General features: G+C 38.5%; 1 protein-coding gene across 1 annotated transcript in view; it reads left to right on the top strand.

Moving 5' to 3' along the window:
• The window catches only part of RBM33 (RNA binding motif protein 33), a 106,787-nt gene that overhangs the window by 21,742 nt on the left and 59,715 nt on the right, over window positions 1–25,330 (top strand). Inside the window, exons 6-10 of the mRNA XM_029282952.1 lie at window positions 274–393; window positions 6,900–7,071; window positions 13,378–13,586; window positions 14,505–14,760; window positions 16,441–16,499. Of these exons, the coding sequence (XP_029138785.1) occupies window positions 274–393; window positions 6,900–7,071; window positions 13,378–13,586; window positions 14,505–14,760; window positions 16,441–16,499 (816 nt within the window). The remainder of the gene's footprint in view (window positions 1–273; window positions 394–6,899; window positions 7,072–13,377; window positions 13,587–14,504; window positions 14,761–16,440; window positions 16,500–25,330) is intronic.

The raw sequence follows: 25,330 nt of genomic DNA, 5'->3' as shown, positions 1-25,330 counted from the left end.
AATTTATCTTAAGCACCATTCACCATTTAAATCCTAATTCACTGATAAAAACTAGTTTGCATAAATCAGTTATATTTAAGGTAGATTCAAGATGCTGGAGATAGAAAATGTACAGAAGTACGGAAGTTTGTGACTTTTTTCCAGTCTGTTAATCAGAGCTCGTCAAGTTGGAAGATTGCATTTATACCAGCCCTCTTCTGAATAAATAAGCAGTGATATATTTAGAAAATAAAATTAGTTTAAGTGAAAGGCTTCCTTGTGCATTTCTTTCAGGATGAAGATTATGTACAATCTTATAGTGGAGAACAAGTAATTGAACAACAAGAATATGTAGCTGAAGAAGAGTTAGAAGAGGTTGCTGATACCCAGTCACCTCCAAATGAGTCAGAAGAGGTACTGCAGAAAAGCTGGAACATTAAAAAAAAAATACATATTTCAGATAGATTTTTTCAATTTGGTATTTACCTTTGGCATTGCTTTTTCTCAATATTTCTATTGCGAAAGTAGCTATAAAGAGAAACTACGACCCTATGTTAACTTTTAGCAAGCAGACTTATATACCAGGATGATCAACATTCCTGAATGCTCATTTTCAGGGAAAAACTAGAGATATGAAGGCGAGTGGTGTACGTGCTACTTGTGTCACAGCTGCTTCTCCTCCATTTGTTTCTCATTTTTGGCAGCCTTTACAAATAGCGCTGGAGTAATAGAGCCCACTCCAGTCATCATCCAATATTTCATTTACTTTTCATATCTGAATTTTTTTTAAACGTGTCCATAGCCGTGATTTAGAAGAAAATGCACAGTACTTTCTCTCTTCTTTACTCTTTGTGACCAGAAATTCATAAATGCTCAGCATTATACCAGAATTAATTGTTCTGCATTGAAATATCTTCTGCTTGATATAAAATCCTTGATCATTTTTTCACTTTGTTCTTTGTGGAAACCAAGTCACCTTTTTCTAGCATTCCTTATATTGTATATACCGTATTTTCCGGCGTATAAGACGACTGGGCGTAGAAGACGACCCCCAACTTTTCCAGTTAAAATATAGAGTTTGAGCGAGAGAGGGGGGGGGAGAGAAAACTTGATGAGTAATATGCCAAACCACATGTGTAAAGGAATAAAATAGAATACCCGTATTTTCTGGCGTATAAGATGACTGGGCGTATAAGACGACCCCCGACTTTTGAGAAGATTACGGTAGTTGAAACAGTTTCATTCATCTGCTCACAATATCGTCATGTATTATCTTTATTCCATAAACATCATGACCTACTTGCTACCAAGTAAATGTAAAAAAAACCCCCAAATAACAATAACAATAACTCAGTTGTGCTTGAATGATATTTTAGTAAGCCAGTTCTTTTACAGAGTTTTCTGTTGAGACTTCTCAATCCCTGTTCAATTTGATTTCCTTCTCCATTGCATCAAAGGAGAAACAGTCTTAGAAGCTAGTGATGAAACCTAAATCTTGGCTAGATATTTAATATGTGCTGTATACCACATTCTCCGTTCCAGAAGAATTTTGATCCTTGACATTTCAAAACTGGCGGATGAATAGATGAGACCTTGCTAGAAGATAGAGACAAGAAATTTAGAGTGACTTAAGGCATCCGTCCATGAAAATACTAGTTATTACCTGAGCAATAAGTTTATTTTTCGGTGATGCATTTATTTTCTTTTCCTCTTCTACAAGAGGCTAGCTGCCATTCTTAGCTTTCACTGCCTGTATTTGAGGGAAGGGATTATATTTGGATTTAAGGTTTTCCTCATCCTCAGTTCCTTTTGAAGTCAGGAGTGGGAGCTTTAGTTGGACTGTTTGACAGGCAGTTCATTTTTTTCCTCTATCACCTTAAAATAAGGGCTCATCATCCAAGTTAGTGTATTCCTTAGAGTACTAGTTGGTTTACTTGGTATTTAAATTCTGTGATTTTCTTCTTTTAAGCATGTTGAAGCACTTCCTGAAATAGAAAGTACAGTGCTCTGTAGATTAAAAGTAAAATTGTAGGGTTTGAAAAAATATCTTGTAGGCACCATAACTAATACATAGCACTGATGTTTTTTTTTCTTTTTCAATCATTCCTAACAGATTAATTTCAGTAATTTAAGAATGTAGCCTATCAGTAATAAGACACTAACTTATACCATGCAAACTGCAAAGAGAATATTTTAAGGCTTTCACTACACAGAGGAATCTTGCCAAAGTCATCCAGTTGAAAAATGCTACAATTCTCTTCCACTCAAATATTATTTCTCTTACACTTCCAGGAATTTTATTAACTCATTTTCTGTTTTGTTATGCTTTATGGGAGGTTATTCAGTTACAGGAGGTGAGCAGTGAGAAAGATTTCCAAACTTCTGTTAAGAGTTATGGCTGTGATCCTAAATACATTAATTGTAATGGTATGTGGGAAAGGTCTTGGAAGATGGAAGAAGGGAAGAGATGCTGCCTCAGGAAGGGTCAGATGGAGTTGCAAGGTCAGCTGCAAATTGCATAATTGACAGGGAAAGAGACTCAGAAGAGTCTTTTAACTTCTTAGACTATAAAAAGAGATGGTGGGACTTATGTGTTTTAAGATTGTATTACAGTAAAGTAGTATTAACTCACCTGGTCATGTTTCCTGTATAGTCTGCTTGGGAAGGCTGACATTCCTTAATGTTTTCTGATGAACATTGTTAACATAACAAGGAAGTAGCCATTCAGTTTTAATGCAGCATTCCCCTTTATATATTTTAGCCTGGAAATTTTTTTAAATAATTTAGACTTCCCCAAATTATTTTTAAATATTGCAATCTGAAATTCATCCTCCTGAACTCATAATAAGAAATGCAGCGCTCTCCTATCTTGACATGAAACACTGATTTTTAGTATAGACTTTAAAGAGTGATTAAAGCAGGCATGTCAAACTGCCGGCCCACGGGCTGGATGCGTCACACCGAAACCAACTGCGCCCACCCCATTGCCGGCAATGGGGGAAAAATCGCGATACACCGTGCGATGTCATGTGATGTCGCGAGTTTGACTGTCATAGTTCTGACAGGTGAAACTCTTCAAAGAATTTCGAGGCATTGTACCTTAAAGAGTCTTTATTTTGAGTAGCATAACATTGGCACTGCATAATCAAAGCCAAAAATTGAATTCCCCCTCCCCTGAGCACATAGTATCAAAGGACAATTCCCTCCTCCAATTAACAATCATAAATCACATTCCCCAATTAGCTTGAAGCGTGGGCTTCCTCTCCCCTTGCTTCTCACACCAATGTTGTTATGTCTAGCTGGACTCTCTTCACATTCCCCCTCCCAGCATCATCTAACTCTAAAAGCAAAAGGTAAAAGATGGCTACAATTCCATATTTGTTGTCATTGCAAAAACATCCAATGTTAGTAGCGTTGACATCTGCCCCCCCTTTTCAAAAAGGATAAATCCTGTAATATAAACAAAAGCATGGGTTAGGGATTGCCTCTCGGTTTGTTAGGGTGTTTCTTATAAAACCTAATAATGAGTCTTATCAGCTTTCACATCGCTAGACTTCACCCAAGTGGCTTCAGACAACGAATATCCCTTCCATTTTATTAAATACTGCAATTTCCCTTTAAAAATTCTAGAATCAAGAATACGCTTTACTTCATAGTGAGTCTGTCCTGCCACCACGAGGGGTCTGGGTGCCTTCTTAGGGGGAGGTCTTAAAGTGGAATCCCGGTAAGGTTTCAACAAGCTGCAATGGAAAACGGTGAATTTTTCCTGAGCGCTTAAGGAGTTTTAATTCCACTGTAACTGGGTTAATGATCTTTACAATGGGGAAAGGTCCCAAGAACTTCGGTCCTAGCTTCTTACTGGGTAATTTGAGCGGCAAATATTTAGTCGACAGATAAACCTTTTCCCCAACTTGGAATGTTCTTTGAGTAGCCCTTTTTCTATCCGCCTGCTTTTTATATGTCTCGGAAACCTTTTTTAAAGCAGTTTTTGTGGTTTTCCAAACTTCTTCCCACCCTTTCATCCATTAATCAAGTGTCTAGGAAGCGGAGGGCACCTGGGGATATTCAGGTATCGGGTTGAACTCTTTTCCTGTGGCCACTTTAAAAGGCGTGAAGCCAGTGCTGCTGTGAACAGAGTTATTGTAAGCCACCTCTGCGAAAGGGAGGAGGTCAGTCCAGTTTCTTTGTTGGTAGCTGATATAGCATCTAAAATATTGCTCCACTATTGAATTCACGGATTCAGCCCCCCCCCCATTAGTAGCCGGATGAAAAACAGATGACAGACCTTGAGATGAACCAGTTAGTTTAAGGAAACTTCTCCAAAACTTAGCTGTGAACTGCACCCTCCTGTCCGAGATTATTCGTTTAGGTGCGCCATGCAGCCGGTAGATGTATTTTAAAAACATTTTGGCCAAGTGTTGGGCGGATGGAAGCTCTTTGCAGGCGGTGAAATGAGCCTGCTTTGAAAACAGATTCATCACAGTCCAGATGACTGTATTTCCTCTACTTTCAGGTAGATCTACTATAAAATCCATAGCAATTTCTTCCCATGGTTGGGAAGGATCTGTCACTGGTTGCAACAACCCAGGGGGTTTCCCTGGAATTCTTTTCATGGTGGCATATGCAGCACAACTCCTAACATAGCTTTCCACATCCCGTTTCAAACCCGGCCACCAGAATTGCTGGCGGACGAGGTGTAATGTTTTTAAATATCTAAAGTGTCCAGGGTGTTTAACGTCGTGGCCATGTCAGAGAGTGTTAAGGCGGAGGGTCTCTGGCAAGTATAACTTTCCCCCCTTGTAAGCCAAACCATCCCTGCACATTAGGGATGTTTGATTGTCTTTGAACCATTGGTCGGTGAGGAGCTCTTGTTTTATTTTCTTTGCCCCAGGGTCATCAGGGTTAAGGGCTCTTGGAGGTGGGACTCTGCGTGGCGTGAGTTGAGAGGCTGTTTGTGGACTGGAGATAAGTGCCTCATTAACTTCTTCACGCTGGCTTTTGTATTGGGACAGTCTGGATAGAGCATCAGCTAAGAAGTTTTTCTGTCCTGGTATATATTTTAAAGTGAAGTTAAAACGGTTAAAGTACTGCGCCCATCGCACTTGTTTCGGGGACAATTTATGGGGAGTTTTCAGCGCTTCTAGATTTTTATGATCAGTCCAAACCTCGAAAGGCACCTTGCTCCCCTCTAGATCGTGTCTCCAGTTTAACAAAGCCCAGCAGATTGTGAACGCCTCCTTTTCCCACACAGCCCACCTTCTCTCGCACTCAGTGATTTTTTTCGAGGTGTAGGCGCAAGGTTGTAAGGTTTCAGTCCTCAGCAGCGGACGATTTCATTGTTCTCCACCAGTCTGCGGAACACAACATGTGAGAATCCCCTCTTGGCAGCCCAACCTCATCTGCCTTTGAAGCACTTGAAGGTGGCAAGGCCGCCTCGAGGTGTCTGGAGTCTCTGCTGGGTTGGAGCCATTCTGACGACCAGATCAGCTGTCCTTGCAGCTTGGGCTTTGCCCCCAGCTGGGAGGCCTAAAAAAGTTCCTTCTCCACTGGCGCGCTGGCTGTCGCTCCCCTTTCTGGGGTAGCAGCTTTTGCCGGGGTGCTGGTTTCAGGCGTTCTCTCTTTCTCCATTCTGAGATCTTCCCCGCATCTTTGTCAACTTACCCCTCTTGTCTAGGAACAGCGACTGGGGCTTGGGACCCCAAAATAGTTAGGAAAAAGATTGAGTTTTTGGCTTAATGTTATGGTTCCAACAGATGAAACTCTTCAAAGAACTTCGAGACATTGTTTACCTTAAACAGTCTTTATTTTGAGTAGCATAACATCGGCACTGCGTAATCAAAGCCAAAAACTGAATTCCCCTTCCCTGAGCACATAGTATCAAAGGACAATTTCCTCCTCCAATTAACAGTCATAAATCACATTCTCGCCAATTTCTTATCACCTCTGGTTACAATAACCTTGCTTCTCATGCTGGATCCAATGTTGTTATGTCTAGCTGGACTCTCTTCACATTCCCCTTCCCAGCATCATCTAACTCTAAAAACAAAAGGTAAAAGATGGCTACAATTCCATCTGTGGTCAATGCAAAAACATCCGACGTTAGCAGCTTTGACATTGACATGCCTCGATTAAAGAGATCTATCTTGGAAGCTCAGAGGCAAGATCCAAAGTCCCAAAAGTGTTTTTTTTCCCAAAAGACAAATGGACTTTGTTTTTCCTTGAAGATATTTTACTTCTCATCCAAGAAGCTTCTTCAGTTCTCCAGTTCCCTTCAGGGAAAAACAAAGTCCAGTTGCCTTTTGGAAAAAAACACTTTTGGGTCAACCATGACCTGGATGACCGAAAATCTCCATAGGCAAGATATAAAGATTGTAGTCCTGCCTGTTCCACAGTTGCTCCCTAATTATTATTATTTACAAGAAATTCACTGCTCCAGATGTATTGCTTCTTTAATGTTATTTCTATAATTTCTATTTCAAAATGTTAGCTCTTTTGAATAAAAACTTTCTATTTCAAAAATACAGTTTTGATGCCATTTTTCTCCTTCCTTGCCTATCCTAAAATTACACCTTTTCGTAAAGTGTTTAACCATAATTATTATTAGCCGAGTTTAAACATGGATTAAATTTCTGCATTATTTCTTTTTTTCCCCACATTTCACATCATGAAATCAGTTAAATTTCACATAGTGCTATACTATTGAACAGTATATTATAGTGGAATGATATTAAATTTTAAGAAAGACCCGTGGCTTATTATTGCATGATAAAATTAACATTGAAGAATTTTGACGTAGAGTTGCTTAAATACCAGTCTGGACAACGTGTATGATGTTATACATGATACACACTGATTTAATTGATTTCAAAACCTTGTAAATCTGTAAGATCGGCATTTTATCCTGTCCTCCTCTGTTACAGGCAATTATTGAAAATCTGGAGTTTCAAAAAAAGACCAAAGAAGAGTCAGATGAAGAAGAGGAAGATGATGAAGAGTCTGGTCGGTTACGGTTCAAAACTGAACGGAAAGAAGGAACAATTATTAGGCTATCAGACATAACAAGGCAGCGAAGAAACATTCCAGAAACTTTGGGTAAGACTTTAGAGGAATGGTTAGAAAACTAGATTCTTTATTGATTAAACAACAGACTAGCACAGTGTTGGCGAACCTATGGCACGGGTGCCAGAGGCGGCACTCAGAGCTCTCTCTGTGGGCACGCGTGCCGTCGCCCCAGTCCTAGGCCTTCAGCTGGGTTTTATAAAACCTTTTCGCTTTAGGCCTCTGCCGCCGTGTGCAAAAAAAAAAAAAGGTTCAATCAGTCAATTTCAACTTCTCGTGGGGAAAAAAACGATCTTGCAAAGTTGGAATTGATTGATTGAACTTTTTAGTCCCACCCAGTCTGCTGTTACCACTGCAGCCACACCCACCCGGCACCCGGCGATAAATAAATGGGTTTTGGGTTGCAGTTTGGGCACTCAGTCTCTAAAAGGTTCGCCATCACTGGACTAGCACATTACATGCACAATTGAAAAAGAAGTAAAATCTATAAAATTAAAAAAATGATATTGCAGTTCAAGAGCACTTTTATAACATTAAACTGTGTACGGATAGTCCTCCTCAACTTATGTACATTTGTTCAGTGACCGTTAAGGTGCTGAAGTGGCAGAGTTGACAAAATGGAGGTACAGCTATTCCAACTATCATACCATTTTTGTGATCACCTACATTCGGTACAGGTGCTCTGGTGACCAGCTTGTGTTTATGATGTCACAAGGAGGCAGGATCATGTAACCAGCGACCTTCTCTGCCAGCTTTCCACAAGCAAAATCCATGAGAAAGTCAGCAGGGAATGTCACAAGTTGTTCCGTTTAGTCTCTCCTGCTTCTTCTACCCACCTGAAGCACATGTGGCTGATGTTGGCCCTTCCCTGACTCACACACTCTCTGCACCAGTGCTCCCTTCTTGTGTATGATCATCACCATGCTGCTTACCTGGAACCCTCACTGCTTCCCACTTAGCAAGCTGCACAGGGGTGACCACAGCAACCTGGACTGCCAGGATTGTCCTTGCTAAGCACTGTGGTCATGTGATGTGCTTTACGACCACACCAGGTAGCAACTGTAATTTTGGTCCCAATTGCCACTGTAACCTTAGGCCAAGGTGGGGGAACCTTGCCTCTTTTATGACTCATGGACTTCAACTCCCAGAATTCCTGAGCCAGCATGGCTCAGCTTGGAAATTTCTCCCTTTCCCCTCAGCATGGCTGGCTCAGGAATTCTGGGAGTTGAAGTCCATGAGTCATAAAAGAGCCAAGGTTGCCTACCCCTGCCCTAGGACTACCTGTATTTATTCAGGATGGGAAGTTGTTAAAGATCTTGTGGCAGTATTGGTAGTATAAAATAATATAATCTGGTAAATTTAGATAGGTCTTGTCTTTCCTGATATGAGAACAAACACATTAAGGTGTCATACAATGTCTGCTGAGCTTCAGGTCGAATCAGCTTTTCTAGAAGGACAGGCTAATTAAAGATGCTACTGAAAGAAATCTCAGATTGATGTCATAGCAAGGTAGAATCAGGCAGGTTTAGTAATGAATTATTTAGAGTCTCAGTGTGAGTCTCAGTGTGATACCTTGTGAAACTACACACAAGAAGGACTTCTTTTGAAGTGTCCTGTGTTACAAGTTCAATATGAAGATATGTTGTAATTTTCTAACAGAACATGTTGCTGTAAAACTATCACAGGAGTACATCTCTTCTGTCACATAAAGAGACATGGGCACGTCCATTGTCTGGTCTGATGCCTCATACAGAAGTAATGTAGATGTTTCACGCTTTGTGAATTGAAAGCCTCTTGAAGAAATTTTGCTGTTTTACAGATTGACTTAGCAGTCAATCTGACTTATGTGAAATGATGACATGGTGTAATACTGTATGTCATGTGTTGTTCCTCTGAGGTTGTCTTTACCTCCTTTTAAGAACTGCTAAGGACCAGATGGTTTTTACTGTGTCCTGGTACGTAGAACCTTGGAACTCAAAGAGGGAGTACTTTTTCTTTTCACGTGACTATAGGTGCTTCTCGGATGGGGATGTTGGGGTGGGAGTGGCAGCTTGGAGAAGTCTGATTTATTAGTTCTGAACTAATCTAAAATTCGGAACCAATGAAATAATAAAGAATAAGAATAATTTGAGAATAATATATCTGCTATACATTTCACACAGGTATTTAACATGTGAGATGGGATAAATGAAGTTTCAAACATCTTTCATATTCAGTTAATCCGATCTGCCCGTTGCTGGCGATAGTTGAGCTCTACCACGCCAAATGCTATATTTCAAATAAACAAAAGTTGTTGGGTATTGCTCAAAGGGGCAGATATTAAAAAAAATGCTTTTTAGCTATCCAAATCATAAATTAGACTTCTCCAACCTGCCACCCCCACCCCAATATCCCCACATTTCCTTTTCCCAGATTTTATGTGTTTGTAGTTGCTGGGAGTTGTAATTTACAGGTAATCACTGATTTATAACTATAATTGGGAACAGAATTTCCATTGCTAAGCAGGGCGGTTAAGTAAATCGTGCCCATTCCATAACATTTTTACTAAGGTTGTTAAGTGAATCACTGCAGTTGTTAAGCCAACCTTCCTTCCCTCATTGATTTTGCTTGGAAAGGTTTCAAATGGCAATCCCATGGGGCACTGCAACCATCATAAATAAGTGTCAGCTGCCAAGCATCCAAATTGTGGTCACATGGCCATTACATGGATATGCTGTGATAGTTCATAAGTGTGAGGATCAGTTGGAAGCCACTTTTTCAGCGCTGTTGTAACTTTGAATGAGTGCTAAATGAATAGTTGTAAGCTGAGGACTACGTGTATATGAGAGGGGCCTCATATGCAATTCTAAACCCATTTAGGGGGGTGGAATCTGGAGCACAAGTGAAGGGGGAGGAGTAAGAGGCTTGGCTAGCTTGCTGATGGGGAGGAAGGGCCTGAAGGAGGTCCTCCCTAAAAACTTTGCAGTAATTTTCTAGTAGTTCTGTAGTGAGTGCACGAGTCTGGGGAGATTCAAGGAACCAGAAATGAAACGAGCAGGTCAGCGTGGTATGTTTATTGCTATTTGCCTATAGACAAGCACCTTGTGTTAAGCCTGGAAAGATAGTTAGTTTATAGTGGGATGCTTTGATAATGGAATATTTGGAGAATATATATTGAGCTAGAAAAAAAAATCTGTCTCAGTTGATATTAAGAAACTACGGGAGCAAAATTTATTGCGCTTAGCTTTTATTCGGGAAAATTCTTTTTTTTTTTTTTTTCAACCTCTTATCTGAAGAGTACAAGATTAGCAAGCTGTCTGTATGGAACTATCTTAAAAAGTGTTTGGAAATACTGATTATTTATTTGATAGCTGTTTCCTTGCTTTCATAAATAACAGTATCAAAGTGCTCTAGCAATAAAAAATAACCCCGTGATATCTCATTAGCAGTTTGCAAATATGCACGTTTAGCAGTTTCTACTCAAGTTTTTTTCTGTAAAAAGCCATTGTCAGCTAGAGCAGTTAAGCGATCTGCAATAATTGTTGTCTATTAGGGAAAACTGTAGTAAAAGTGGCGTAATAAATATTACTTTCTTTCAAAAGTGATTGCTCTTAATAAGAATTATGGGTATAGAAATGGAATTCCATTGAGTGGTTACAATTTTTACTTTAACATCTAGACATAAATTGAGAAAACACTTAAACAGAAATTAATATTTTAGTTGAAATTCCAAACGTAATTTCCTTTCTGTCACTTTTTGGTGACCTTTCGTGACAGGTTGTCTCTATTGGAGGAAAGCATCCTTACTTGCTGATTAAAGATGGCATTTGAAACCATTTTATTACCAAGGGTAGCCAAATTAATTTTGACACTTGGAAGGACTAGAGGAATAATTGCTGATTCACTGCATTAGCTGTGTGTGAAAGAATTCTGCAGTAAAGATTGGATATGTGTTGGTAAAAATATGTTTAACATTTTTTTCTTATGAACGCAGCAGAATCGTGTCTTAAATGCTGCTTTTTTTAATATTAAAAGGAGAAAATCCTTTGAGTTGAAAGCATTTTAAAGCAGGTAAGTATGAATATGAAATAGGTTCTTTAGGGACAAAAATTGAAAGAATCATATACAAAAAAAGGATAACATGATTCTTTTAACAGAATAACAGAGTTGGAAGGGACCTTGGAGATCTTCTAGTCCAACCCCTTGCTCAAGCAGGAAACCCTATAATATTTCAAACAAATGCTTATCCAATCTCTTCTTAAAAACCTCCAGTGTTGGAGCACCCACAATTTCTGCCAGCAAGTCATTTTCTTGTGTTTTATAGAATACTTCTGAAATGAGTCCGATTTTACAAAATACAGGCAGTTCTCCTTCCCCCTGCAGTCAGATAATTATGTTTTGGACTCTCAGCAACCGACTTACATTCAGGGCTGTTTTCAGCATCCCACGGTCACATGACCAATATTTTTGATGTTTTGTGCTGGAAACTGATGTTTGCTTCCAGTTTTGGCAAAAAACACCACTTAACAGCCGGCACAACCTATGACTGGGATTTGGACTCTGTTATGGTCATAAGTCAAGGACTACCTGAAGTTTTTAGAGGATTTATGTTCTGAAATTGAGCATCAGAAAAGGTTTCTCTGTGTATATATAAAGGATCACATATGGTCTTTTGAATTCTGAATATTGATTTCGCTTTTATGCAATTAATTTTTTTTTCTGATACCATTAGATGGGCAGGGAGGGTGGGGCTGTTTTATAGGCACTCCTTTTCCAAGTTATGAAAGCTGCAGAAGATAGTCAAAAATTGGAATAAATATTTGTTCGTGAAAGTGAAAAGACAAATTACTTGCCCTGAACCCAAACTCTGCTTCCTTCCCTTATCATCCCTTCCCCCATTTTTGAGTCTAACTGAGACCTAATTTTACTATTGCTAAAGCTGTAATTATTTTGATGGTATCTGTTAGGTGGATGTAACAGTCCCTAAGGAGGATTCTCATCCCTTCTTTTACTCTGGTTTGTTATTCTTCAATGTCACCCTATTTTGAACACTGATCTGTAAGACTGAATTGTACAAACTGAATGGATTGGAGTTGTTGTTCCCATTACCTGGAGAATAAAGTTCTGTTTTAACAGCGGAAGTTATTCGTGACCCCTTTGAGTTCATCTTCCCAGGCCTGATACTCTGTTCTCTGAATATGTGCTAGATAAGGAGGGCCAGTAGCAACAAGATGAACTTGTAAACTCAATTACTTATTCTTCTTAAAATTGGACATCCTTCTGCATGGGTTTTAGCCTGAATTAGCTATTTTTTAAGAACATTTTGTGCCTTCTTTTTCAATATTGTAGTCAAGGGACAGAATGGACTACATGGTTCTGAGTGAGCCAGTGAAGAAAGGTTTAGAAGCAATGCTCCAGTTACCAGATTTTGTCTTACAAAGTAATAGCATCTTTCCTTTCTCCATATAACATGAAGACTTCCAAGTAAAAAGCACAGGATAGTCACTATATAGTTACCCATTAGTTAGAGGCATGCTATATATCTTTGTGAGAAGGGAGTAAGGAAGAAACAAGGAGTATTTAGAATGGAATATTGCTCAGACTTTGTTTTAATAGGCCACTATCAATATATTCTGAAATATTTTTGAATCTGCTGCTTTTAACATTTATGAAGACTTCCTTGATTATGTTAGGAATACTAGTGCTTTTTTTTAAAGAGCTTTCATAGAAGGATGATATTGATGATATTGATATGACTAGGAAGCATGTCCTGAAGATATAAAAGCACCAAATATGTATTCTGATTTTGTCTTACTACCATATAATATGTTGTCTTATTTTACATTTTGTTTGTTCTTGCTGTTTTGAATTTAGAAATAGTCCATTTGAAGCAGCATAGAAGCTTTAGAGGTAATCAGATATAATACCTAATTAAGTTACCAGGATTTTAGCAATCAGCATACTGCACTATATGTATATTTCTTATATTAATTAATGAATTTTTGCAAGTTATTGTAGAAGAAAGAAAGGTTAAAGCAAAACTATTTAAGGTAAATTAATAAAATTAAAATAAATAAACAAAACCAAAGTAAACTTATTTTTAAAAATCAGTTATGAAATTATTCTTGAGAGAATAAAGAATTTTATTGCTGGAGTGCAAATACGCATTTCTATTTGCAAGTTAAAGGGATACAATCAAATTAGTTCTTTAAATGTTAATAGATTGTCTTGAGGTATGTGCCATGCTAATTGAATATGTTTACCTGCATGCAGTCGTTGCTACTGTAATGAAATTGTTATCAGTTCATAGGTCTTAATTCTTCTGGCAAACAGTAAATTATATTTTCTTCCATCTGATAGAACTTTCTGCAGAAGCCAAAGCAGCATTACTTGAATTTGAAGAACGGGAAAGACAACTGAAACAAGGGCGGTATGGATTCCGAAGAGGAGGAAGACGAGGAGGCTTATTCATGTGTCATGGGCTGGGAGAGCAAAGAAGAGACATCAATGAAAGAGGAAGAATGAAGGATCACAGGCCTGGTTTGCTACCAACCCAGACAGCTATGATGGTACCGTAAATGCAGAAGCGATGGCTGGGTGGAGGAATGCAAGTGGTGGAAGGCCTGCCTTAAGCTTTAACTGCTTAAATGAGAATGCTTAGTTCAGAGCCTTATTCTGAAGACTCTTAAACTCAGGGCCATTGGGATTTATCATCTGAAAAATCTGTTTTATTTTGCTTGTTCGTTTACGTATTATTTTTATCTCACCTTTATTATCTTTATGAGTAACTCGAGGTGGCGAGCATATGTAATGCTCCTTCCTCCTCCAATTTTTCCCACAACAACAACCCTATGAGGTGGGTTGGGCTGAGAGACTGGCCCAAAGTCACCCAGCCAGCTTTCAAGCCTAAAGTGGAGCTAGAATGCACAGTCTTCCGGTTTCTAGACTGGTGCCTTAACCCCTACACTAAAATGGCTCTCTGGTTTTAAGATTTGTGATGATCCCCATTTTTTATACTTCTTAGTAGTTCTGCAAAACACATGCAGTGCCAAAAACCTCTCTTGGATCGTATCTGTGTATGGGGAATGCTTGACGTGGTGGTATAAAATGGCTTTTTGATATAAATAAGGGGAACAGTTTTTCATGTCCTAATTCCATCACGACAACAGAGGAATCTTGTTGATAAACATAGGTTTAGAATGCTGAATTGTAGTACATGTGTGTGAGAAGCTCCTACTGAGTTGTATCTAGGGATGAACTTAACGTTCATTCCACCCATAGCCAAAGAGTTTGTGTTTCTCCACTTTCACTTGTCCATTTGCCCAAGAAAAACTGAAGTTTCTAGGCAACCTATGAATATGAAGATATTATCAGTAGCCATGAATCTGCTTAACCCCATAAAAAAACCTCTCCTGTATTCCTTATAGGGCAGGTTTTTTTTAGATTTTCCAATTAATGGAAGTATTATTTTCTGTTTTTAATTTCAGACACATTCAAACAGGATATTTCATCATCCCATTCGGAATCTTTTCCAGCAGCAGCAGCAATCACAGCAACAGCTCCAGGGTCTGCTCCCTGTCCCCACTCCGCATCATACACCACCCCTCCCCCCCCAAGGAATCCGTATGCCATCCCAGGTGGACGCCCCGAGAATACTGATGACTTCTTCGGTGGCATCCCAGCAGCCAAAAAACATACACATAAATCCACACTTCAAAGGAACTGTAGTAACACCTGTTCAAGGTAGGAATCTTTTCAAAGAAAGTCTGGATAGGTTACGGGTATTACTACAAAATGTAGTGAAAAATGCCTATTGCTTAGAAGTAAAGCACATTTTTGGACGTAAATATTTCTCATTTTTAAGAATCTCTTTGGAGGTACCACTGAGCAAGAGATAGAAGCCAAGGGAGTTGCTGTGTTGATCATCATCAACCATGCTAATCAGTGTAGATCAGGGGTGTCAAACTGCCGGCCCGCGGGCCAGTTTCATCATACCGGAGCCGCGCCCACCCCATTGCCGGCAATGGCGAAAAAGCTCCGATACGTCACATGACGTCGCAAGTTTGACATGCCTGGTGTAGATCAAAGGTCTTACTTGGTATAAGTTGGCTTTTGATGTTATCTATATTTTTTATAGCACCAGGTATTTCTATGCAGAATTCCTTAGCTTCATCCCCTGAAATTAGATGATGGGAAACTGTAACTGTAGGGGGGGGAAAAATGAAACAGAAATTTATTTAAATTTAAACCAAGAGTTGTGTTTTTTACGCTGACATTATTAAAAGACAACTTGTCCCAAAGCTGTTTTTTTCCCCAAAAGGCAACTGGACTTTCTCTGGGTTCCCCCCCCCCTTTTTTGGGGGGGGAAAAACATTTCGCTTCTCATTCAAGAAGCTCCTCCAGTTCTGAAGAAGGTTCTTGGAGGGGAAGCAAAATGTTTTGAAAGGAAAGTCCAGTTGCCTTTTGGTAAAAGCAACCTTGGACAACTTTGACCTGGATTATTGAGAATCTCCAGAGACAAAGCAGCTTGTAATAATTATTTCTTTAATTCTTGATTTGTTTTCCCTACCATTTTTCTGTAACTGGTTACGGAAAATAAAGCAAATATTTTCTTTACAGAGACTTCACTTCGTCATGCTGAACCCCAGACAAAACTATATCATAGTCTTGGCACAATGGGTAAAGGTTTAGTGAGGATTTGTTTTTGAAACAGAAAGACATGAATGCCTGAAGTTTTGTCTAATGAGTTCAGAGATATGATTCATAAATTATAATCAAGCAAAACAGTAAGAAGCACCAGTTTAAGGTCTCTTAAGGTCTCTTGAGAGATAATTGTGGTGCAGAAAGAGCTTATTTCTAGAATAGTTAATTCAGTGCCACTTCTTCATACGTGCTTTTCTTTAGTTTTACTCCCTTTTCTCCTTTATTCCATTTGCAAAAATTTAAATCATTTGATTGCCTTATCTTAGGAGGTACCACACATTGTGAACAATAAGCCAATATAGAACATATTTGCTCAGGAATATATGTAACTGAGCTTAACTAGTCTGTATTTCCTTAAGCATACATAGTACTATAATGCATAATTGAATTAATGTGAATTAACCAATGGAAATTCGTGTAATCTCTGAAATTTTGGAAAATACATGACATGCCTCTGATACCATACTGTCAAGATTTTGTCCCTCATTCAGTAAAGTGTGAAAAAAAATATTATTTCAAATTGCCTATGCCTTGTTTAATTTTGTAGCCTATGCCATCAGCATCCTAATTGCCCTGTTGCATGGTGTTAACACATTTTGTCTGCCTGCAGCTGTTGGGGAGAATGGGGCGGCAGCTGCCTGTGAATGTGGCTGCATATGAAAATGGCCCGGAGTCTTGGCTAAAACAAATTGATTTAAAAGGTGTGCTCCTTGTTTTTAGTGCCCTTGCTGCCAGTCCCAACCCAGCCAAGACCTGCTGTAGGACCCCAGAGATTTCCTGTGAGTAGCAGCTGTTCCTTCTTCTCTGATATGGATAAGCATACATTTGTAAAGAAATATTAATATGGCAAATAAAAGTGGTGCCAGTGAAATATAATTTTAAGGATTTGCAAATATTGACAATGATCTGTGAGCTAGAAAATTGTTTGTTAAAAGCTTAAAGGTCAATGAATTTTTCAGGCCTGAATTAATTTTGTTTTAATTGTAAAAACTTTCAGTGGGGAGTTTAAAAAAAAAGCACACACTGGCTGGGTTTAAAATAACAAGGGCTCCATCCGTCCATTAGAGTCCTTTCAGAATAAATAGAACTGCTTTTCTTTAATAAAAAGGAATCAAATATTGCATATTTCTAATGAAAGTGTAAAGAATTGTATTATTTTTTCTTTTGTTGTATCTTTAATACCAAAAACTAATTTGCTACTAGTATCTATCACATCTTTTTTTTTTTTGTCCCAAACAGAGTGGCCAGCTGTTTTCCCCTATTAATCTACTACACTTGGTTGATTTGCTTCTCAATGTCACTGAATATTCCCACTTCTCTTCCCATTCATATTTTTATAGTATGTAAATTTTCCAGTTTTCCCCCCCAGCTTTATATTCCTTCAGTTATGATTTCTGCAGACTGTGCATCAAGACACATAACAGGAATATTCAGTAATGTTGCTTTCATTCACCAGACTCCACATCACATTTCTAGAACCTTTTTAGCATTGGTAAAACTAATAAATAATTCACATATTAGATTAACAATCAGAAATTGGGAATTATCTTTTAGAAATATGGGAATATGTCCATGTATCATGGATATTATAACCAATGTATCATATTATAACCAAAAGTCTAGTGTATTTTATTGCTCTTTTTACTGTACACCACTTTTTTTAATTTCAAAAAATAATTAAACTGTTGTACGTGTGATGAAGTGATTTCTGTTCTAAATATCTGCAAATCATCTTCTTGGTATTTGTTATTTTGCAGGAGTAAGTCAGAATTGCGAAGAATTCTAGTCTGGGAAGGATTCTAGTGTGGTAGTATACATTGTTTAATTGCTTTTTGTAGATGTGGTTTATCACAGAAGGAGGGTAAATAAGTGGTGCTCTCTATGATTCTCTTAGCCCCTGTGATCTGGGAAGTGGCTTGTTAGAAAAAACCAGGCTCTCCTTTTGAGTTCATACATGGTGCTAAATGAAACTCCGATGGAGCCTAAAGGTGTTCATCTGTAGAGAAAGGCACAAGCAGTTTTATTTGCGAAAAGCAAATGCAAGTTATCATAATTTGTGAATTTTGATAGAATTCATCGTCTTTTGGATCCATAATTGTTACACACTAGTCTTTATTTTTCCTAGAGAATGAACATATTTGAGATACAGGTCCTATATACTTGATACTTGAAAGTGAGTCACAGAAAGTGCTTTTCCTCTCAAATCTTGGTTTGATAGCTCAGTTTGTTAGCTAAATTTGGAAAGGGTAAACCATTATTCCTTGAGTCCATCGGTAATGAGATTTTTATTTTACAGTGTTCCATGTATAAAGTGAAGGAAAACTAGAAGAACTAAACAAGTCAGAGGTTCTCTACATCAGTGATGGCGAACCTTTTAGAGACCGAGTGCCCAAACTGCAACCCAAAACCCATTTATGCATCGTTGGGTGCCGGGTGGGCATGGCTGTGGTAGTAATAACAGCAGACTGGGTGGGATTAAAAAGTTCAATCAATTCCAACTTTGCAAGCTCTTTTTTTTCCCCGCAAGAAGTTGAAATTGACTGATTGAACCTTATTTTTTGGACACGGTGGCGGAGGACTAAAGCGAAAAGGTTTTATAAAACCCAGCTGAAGGCCTAGGACTGGGTCTGACGGCGCGCGTGCCCACAGAGAGGGTTCTGAGTGCCGCCTCTGGCACCCGTGCCACAGGTTCGCCACCATTGCTCTAGATCATTTTCAAACATCTGGATCATTTCCAAACTTCCTTCCTTCCTTCCCTCCCTCCCTCCCTCCCTCCCTCCCTCCCTCCCTCCCTCTCTTCCACAGGTTACTCAAATCTAAATTGAGTCTGATTAGGATATAATTCCCATTGCTTAAAGTCAGGATAAACATCAGTCTGAGGATTTGTAGAGTAGGAAATGGTAGTGGAATTGTCTTCTGCAGGTATAGTTACCTAAATCTGAATTTATTTGTGCCATGCGCACAAATTATTTCTTGTTGTTGGGTAAGATACGCTTGCTGATTTACGCAGACAATGATTGATTAGCATTTCCTCTCCTCAGTTTATCTAGTAGATCACAAGTTATCTCAAGTCTTCTGTTGGTTATCAAAATGGGGACAGAATGTGGTGGAAGAGTCATTTTCATGTATCAGGAAAGCTAAATAATTTGACACAACTCAGTACACCAGTCCTGACTCAGATGACTGTTTTTGTGAGATACAGCAAAGATGTATGAAGTTTTTACTTTCTAAAATGTAATACATGGACCATTTATGGTCATTGTGAATATGTATTAAGTGTCCTATTATTTGATAAAGGACAGCTGCTTACACACTTGTAACGGTTATTTGTTTAAATGTTAGACGTCAAGTGCAGGGGGGGGGGTGAGAAAAACTCTAGCCTGCTGCATGGCTGCCATAGCAATTGTGTTTTTGTTGTGGCGGGTGCTGTTAGAACAGCAGCAAATGTAAATGAAATTTTCACTCTATTACTGTGCAGGCGCACTGGCAAATTCCACCTGGCCTGGAAAGCGTTTTCCTTTCCTTTTAACATGATACAAGGTATCAGGTGGTTGTGATTGACGTTTCTTGGATAGAGCTTTACACAGCATTTCATGCAAATCATGTTCGAATGAGACTGCTGAATCAAATTACATTTTTCCCCCTCCTATTACAGCCCCTGCAGATGTGCAACTGAGCTTTCCTGAGCATCTCTGGCAAGTTCTCTTTAGGAGGACCTGCCATTTTCACAACTTATCTACATAGTCCTATTATTAGTACCTTCACAATAGAGCAGCCCATGAGGGTTTTTCTCTTGCCGGTACCCAGAAGATCAACTGCTGTGGCTCCACCCTTTCTGCCTGCGGTGTCAGTGTGAGGCTGGGAGAAGGGAAATGCAATTTACAGTGCAGGTGACATGATAACAAACATCCTCCATTTTCTGGGGAGCTTCTAATTAATCACTATTTCCATACATTATCACACTATCAGATTTAATCATATCAATGCATTCCCATCTGCCGGAGGAGCAGCAGAAGCTAAACATGATGATAACACTTATTAAACTGGGGAGAGGGGCAGGATCTAAAATGAACTAGCTTTTTTTCTTTTCTATCCTCAGCCCCCCCTCCCCCAATGGTGCTTTCATAAATGGTAAAATCAAGCTGATGCCACGATTGCTCACTTTTTGATTTGATTTGAACATTCATTGGAAATAACCTTTAAAAAAAAAAAAAAAAAAGTAACAGGAAAAATACCCATTTTTAAAATATCCCCAAATAGATGTATAAAATACTTGCTTAAAAATTTATGTGGATAGTAGTAGAATGGAGTAGAGTGTGCCTTTCTTACTTGTAGAAGTAGAAGATTTGGGGGGAGGTCTTTTCCTTTAATCTTTAATCAAGGGCCTTCTGGCTGTAGGAAAGAGGCAGAATGAGTTTCAGTATATGGCTGGGTCAAGAAAAGGGGGGCAGTGTAGATATCACAGAAGGAGACATATCTTATGCATTGAAGTCAGTGATCTGTGAATAAATTATAATCAAATAGAGAGCATCACTTCTCAAAAGTTATTTTAAAGAAGAAAGCATCAGTGGAAGATCACTGTCAATTTTTTTTCATTGCTGAATATTTCTTGCTTGATTTTTATGCTATCAGAGCTTAAAATAAGTGGCAGTTTGCAATTGTCAACGTACAGAGAAAACAAAATTAAATACAATTAGAACGGGAGTAAATAAGAGTATAAAAATTGGTTAAATTTATAAAAAAATGTGGGATTAGATTTTGGCCCCCTTTAAGTTGCTTTAGTTTTAACTGTTTTATGAAACACTGGCAAAGTCGGCAGTAATCTTGAAGAAACTATCCCATAAGCTGGAAGTCATAACAGAAAGATTCCCTGACCACCACCCCCAAAGAAAACATGCTTCTTACACTCTGAAGATGGAGACAATAACCCCAGTTGAGGTGACCACAGCAGACAGGATGACTCCAATGAGAAAAGGTTGTCCTCCAGACATCTAGGAGGCAAGCTTGATAGAGCTTTTAAGAATGAAAACAGTACTTTGAGTTATAAACAGAGATGGTGCCTCTAGTCACAACTCTTGGGGGCAATCTGAGGTATGCTTTGTTTGATGATACTGAATGCAGCTAATGATCAAATACAGCCAGGAGCAGGGTCACCTCTGATCCTAAAACAAGTCGTCTACTGTGTTTTCGACAGATAATGCTTGATGAGTGTTAAATGCTGACAGATAAGAATATAGCAGTTCTCTATGCCCAGAAATCCTGGATAGTCATAAAACTTTTACCCCTTTCCTCTGCCTTCCGTTGTCCAAATATCCTCAGTTCCAAATTCTTAACATAGAACATTCTGATTATTGTTTTATAACTTAGCTAGTTACTGCTTTTTCTATCCCCATCTTTCCAAAGGGATAATTCTCTTTGATCCAGGGAGAACAATCTACAATAAATTATTGTTAAACTGGCATAGACTGATTCTATCAGTCCAAGAAGAAAATTCTTTCACTGGTTGCAGTATCCAGCATCCCGCCCCCTGAAAATGGGCACTGGAAGGAGACTTGAGCAGCTTTGAGTGGATGGGATGGTTACAAAAAAGAACAGCAGCTCCAGTAATGTAGATTTAGATTGTCCATAGATCAATTGTTTATCCTTGGCCTTGGCATAGCAGCCATTGGAGTCTCCCCCCCCCACAAGATTTAGAATTATATTTAGAGAGTGCTTTTATTTCATAAAGGATAGCTTAAAGTAGTGGTGGCGAACCTATGGCACGCGTGCCAGAGGCGGCACTCGGAGCCCTCTCTATGGGCACACGTGCCGTTGCCCCAGCCTTGCCTCCCGTGACTCCCTCCTCACCCGTAGCCCCCCTGGAGGAGAGTCACCCCCGAGTGGCCCACGCGGAGCAGTGCAGCCAAGGATATGGCAGCCAGGCAGCGTAGACAAGACTGCCCTCACAGTCTTCCAGACCTTGGGTCACTCCCATCTCTCTTTTCCGCCATTGCATAATGCACAGAATTTCTGTATTTATTTTGCTTATTAGATTTGTATCCCACCAGTAGGAGCTTGTTGTTGTTAATTGCGAAGTCGTGTCTGACCCATCGCGACCCCATGGACAATGTTCCTCCAGGTCTTCCTGTCCTCTACCATCTTCTGGAGTCCATTTAAGTTCACTCCTACTGCTTCAGTGATTCCATCCAGCCACCTCATTCTCTGTGGTCCCCTTCTTCTATTGCCCTCAATCTTTCCCAGCATTAGGCCCTTCTCCAGTGAGTCTTTCCTTCTCATTAGGTGGCCAAAGTACTTGAGTTTAAACTTCAGGATCTGGCCTTCTAAAGAGCAGTCGGGGTTGATCTCTTCTAGGACTGATCGGTTTGAACGCCTTGCAGTCCAAGGGACTCGCAGGCGTCTTCTCCAGTACCATAGTTCAAAGGCCTCAATTCTTTGGCGCTCAGCCTTTCTTATGGGCCAACTTTCACATCCTTACATTGCAACTGGGAAAACCATGGCCTTGACTATACAGTAGGAGCTTAAAGTGGCTTATGAAGGGTTTCATTCCCCTATGAGCTAGTTTGGGTTAAGAGACTGGCCCAAAGTCATCCAATGATTTTCCATGATGGAGGGTGGAGTTGAAGTACAACAGTTTTAGCTATTACACCACAGTGGCTCTCTTAATTTTGTGGAGGGCCCCATCAAGGGCTTAATTCAAGACCACCATGTTGAAAATACTTTGCTGAGAACATGACAGTGAAATAAGACTTATTTTGAAAACATTTGCACAATCCATTTTCACACAGCTTGCCCTATTTTAATTGAATCGAACCAGGGTTATTTCCTGAGAAGAATGTAACATCCATTGGCTGCTAATGTAAGAGGATTAACATTTGTGACAAATGGATATAGTCTTAAGCAGTGTCATAGGTTACTGTAGTCCTTGATTCTTTGCATTTATACCATTTTAATAAGAATTAACAAGAGTAACCATACCTAAATGTCAATGGCATTTCTCATCTCTTTGTATTTTAAGTGAGATTAATAAATGAAAATATATGGAAACAAGAGTATAATTTATTGAAAGATTCAGTGACATTGTTAAAGTATTTAATTAGTCTAGTTGAAAAAAATACATAGAGTGACCCTTTAGAAGAGCTGATAAGTGTTATAATAACTGCTAGATCCTCTTTATGCTTTAATATGTAATATTACTATAGCACTAAGCAATTTATGCTAAGTTTTTTTATTGGTAGCCAAAGTTCTGTCAGGTTTATGAATAGATTATAAGAGATAATATCATGTAATTAACAAGAGATGCCAAAAAGTAAAAGTACAATTTGTATGAGAATTGTGTATGAGAGAATGTTAATTTTTTTAACTAGGGATTATATTTGAGAGGATCAAAGGAAAGCAAAATAGTTTAATATTTTGACAGGATTAAAAGTAACCTTATCTCATATTCTTTCAGATAATTGCATTGTTGTTTATGCTGAATGCTGAACAAGCTAATCAGATCCCTGACCAACCATAGGCTGAAGTTAGAGCAGATTCTTGCAAAAGTAATTGGTAACACCCATGTTATGCCTTTAGTTTGATGCACAGCTGAAATAAGCTATGCTAAATAATTACTATTACAGACATTGGTTAACCATATTTCTCTTAATTTGTAATACCTATGTTGAGTGACAACATCTAGCCAACTTTGGCTGACCTCAAAGAAATTAAGCAGATTCAGCCTGGCTAATATATGGGTAGAGATTACCAGAAATCAGAGCTGTAAGCTGCAGTAGGAAGTAAAAAAACAAACACCCAAAGGCTATAAAATCGCCAGGAGCTGAGCTTGAGTTGGGGATTACATTCCTTATCCTTCCAAAAGAAATTGATAATCTGTGTTGCATGTTTTCATAACAGAGCTCAAGAAATTAAAGTAAATTACATTTACAAAATGTAGACGTTATATTTTAATTTCTGATAGCTATAGTCATTGAGGGAGAGTTTACTTTTTTTTTAAAAAAAATTGCTGTTGATAAATATCACAGAAGCTATTATAGCGTGGCCCATGGACACATCCCTTTTCCCATTGCAGCGAAGTGATAAGCTTTTCTAGGATGGTGCCTGTTGCAAAACATATATGTATCAGACGGTTTCTTTGGCAAAAACGGTTCTTATATAGATTTAAGCTATTTAAAACTTGCAACAACTCATCTAACATTTCTTTAATAAAGGTGACAGAAGTAATTTCACAACTTCAGGGTTTGAAAGTAAAAACTGTCACATGCAGACTTTGAAGAGTTCCTGGCAAAGAGACAGCTAAGAGACTGGAAATGTCTCCAGTGTTATCTTGCCACTGCCATAAATTTTCTAAGCCTAAGGCACACCTCTATATCTTGTCTTAGCTGTCCCATGTGCAATGGGGGGGGGGGGTAAATGCTATTGTTGCTGAGATGGTATGAGCAAAGCTCTTTGAACACTTTAATATGTTGTATAAATGTTCATGTTATAGAATGTCAGGCATCATGAAAGGAGTGTCTGTTTTAATAGGCAAAAGACACTTGTGGCCTGAGGCTCTGAACTTCTTTAAATGAAGTTTAGAGGTGCGTATACCATTCTAAAACTTCAGGCCTGTGGGTCTTTCAAACTTTTCTCGTCCCTCTTCTCGTTCTTCTGGCTGATAAAATCATGCAAGGCTAACACAGACTGCATCTCAAAAATAAGCTTTTTTCTAAGCCAACGAGACCTCTTCACCCCCTCCCCCAAAGTTTAAAAAAAAAAGCATAGCCCTAAAATGTCATTTCAGATTTATAAACAGATGATTTAATTTTATTACTCCTATTTGAAATTTGCTGCATTAAAATCATTAAAAAAAGAGAAACAACTATTTTATCTAACATACTGATTCTTTTCGTTTATTGTATAGTAGTGATTGTGAATGTGAAAGCTTAATATCTTTGGTATTCTCTTCAGTATTAAAGAGAGTTGTTGAACGCAGTCTTAGCCAGAGTTCGTTAAAAAAAAGAGCTTGTATTTTTATATTGTTTAGTATATCTGTTAACCTAACAATACTTGTTAGAATATATTGTGCTTCTATTTTTTTTTCTCTTCTATTTTGCGACTGTGGGAGAGCTCCTGTTTGTGTATGTCAGGTGTTTTGCCAGAATTTTCAAAAATTAATTTCTGAAAAAAAAAAGGTCATAAGCTCCTAAAGTTTAATTTAAACTTAATTAAATTAAGGTATCTCATTCAGTAGTTTCAATATTTTAATTGGCAGAATCTAGTTAATTTCTACAACATCATAATCGTGATCCACAAAGAAATTTATATGTCATCAAGGTATCCATGGGAAAAAAAGTAATTAACAGGAATCATAATAGCATTGTAGTCTCTAGAAAAGGCATGGCGTGAAAACAAGATAAAATAATAATGAAGAGCCCGCAATACTAATACCATGAAATCACAGAGGTAAATGTCTTGTGTAAGAAATTCTGTTAAATCTGAAATATTGCTAGTGTAAACATTGTGTGATATTTAGAAAGAAAGAGCAAATTGAAGCACCATGGAGAGGTGTGGAGCGGTAGAGTTGATTTCCTATAATTATAATGGATGAAATTGTGCTTATTTCATTCTGATA

Source organism: Protobothrops mucrosquamatus, unplaced genomic scaffold (genome assembly GCF_001527695.2).
Source record: "Protobothrops mucrosquamatus isolate PMUCROS unplaced genomic scaffold, P.Mucros_1.0 scaffold5, whole genome shotgun sequence".
NCBI classification, from domain to species: domain Eukaryota; kingdom Metazoa; phylum Chordata; class Lepidosauria; order Squamata; family Viperidae; genus Protobothrops; species Protobothrops mucrosquamatus.
Note: the sequence above shows the minus strand (reverse complement) of the source record. Positions and strands in the feature narration are given on the sequence as shown.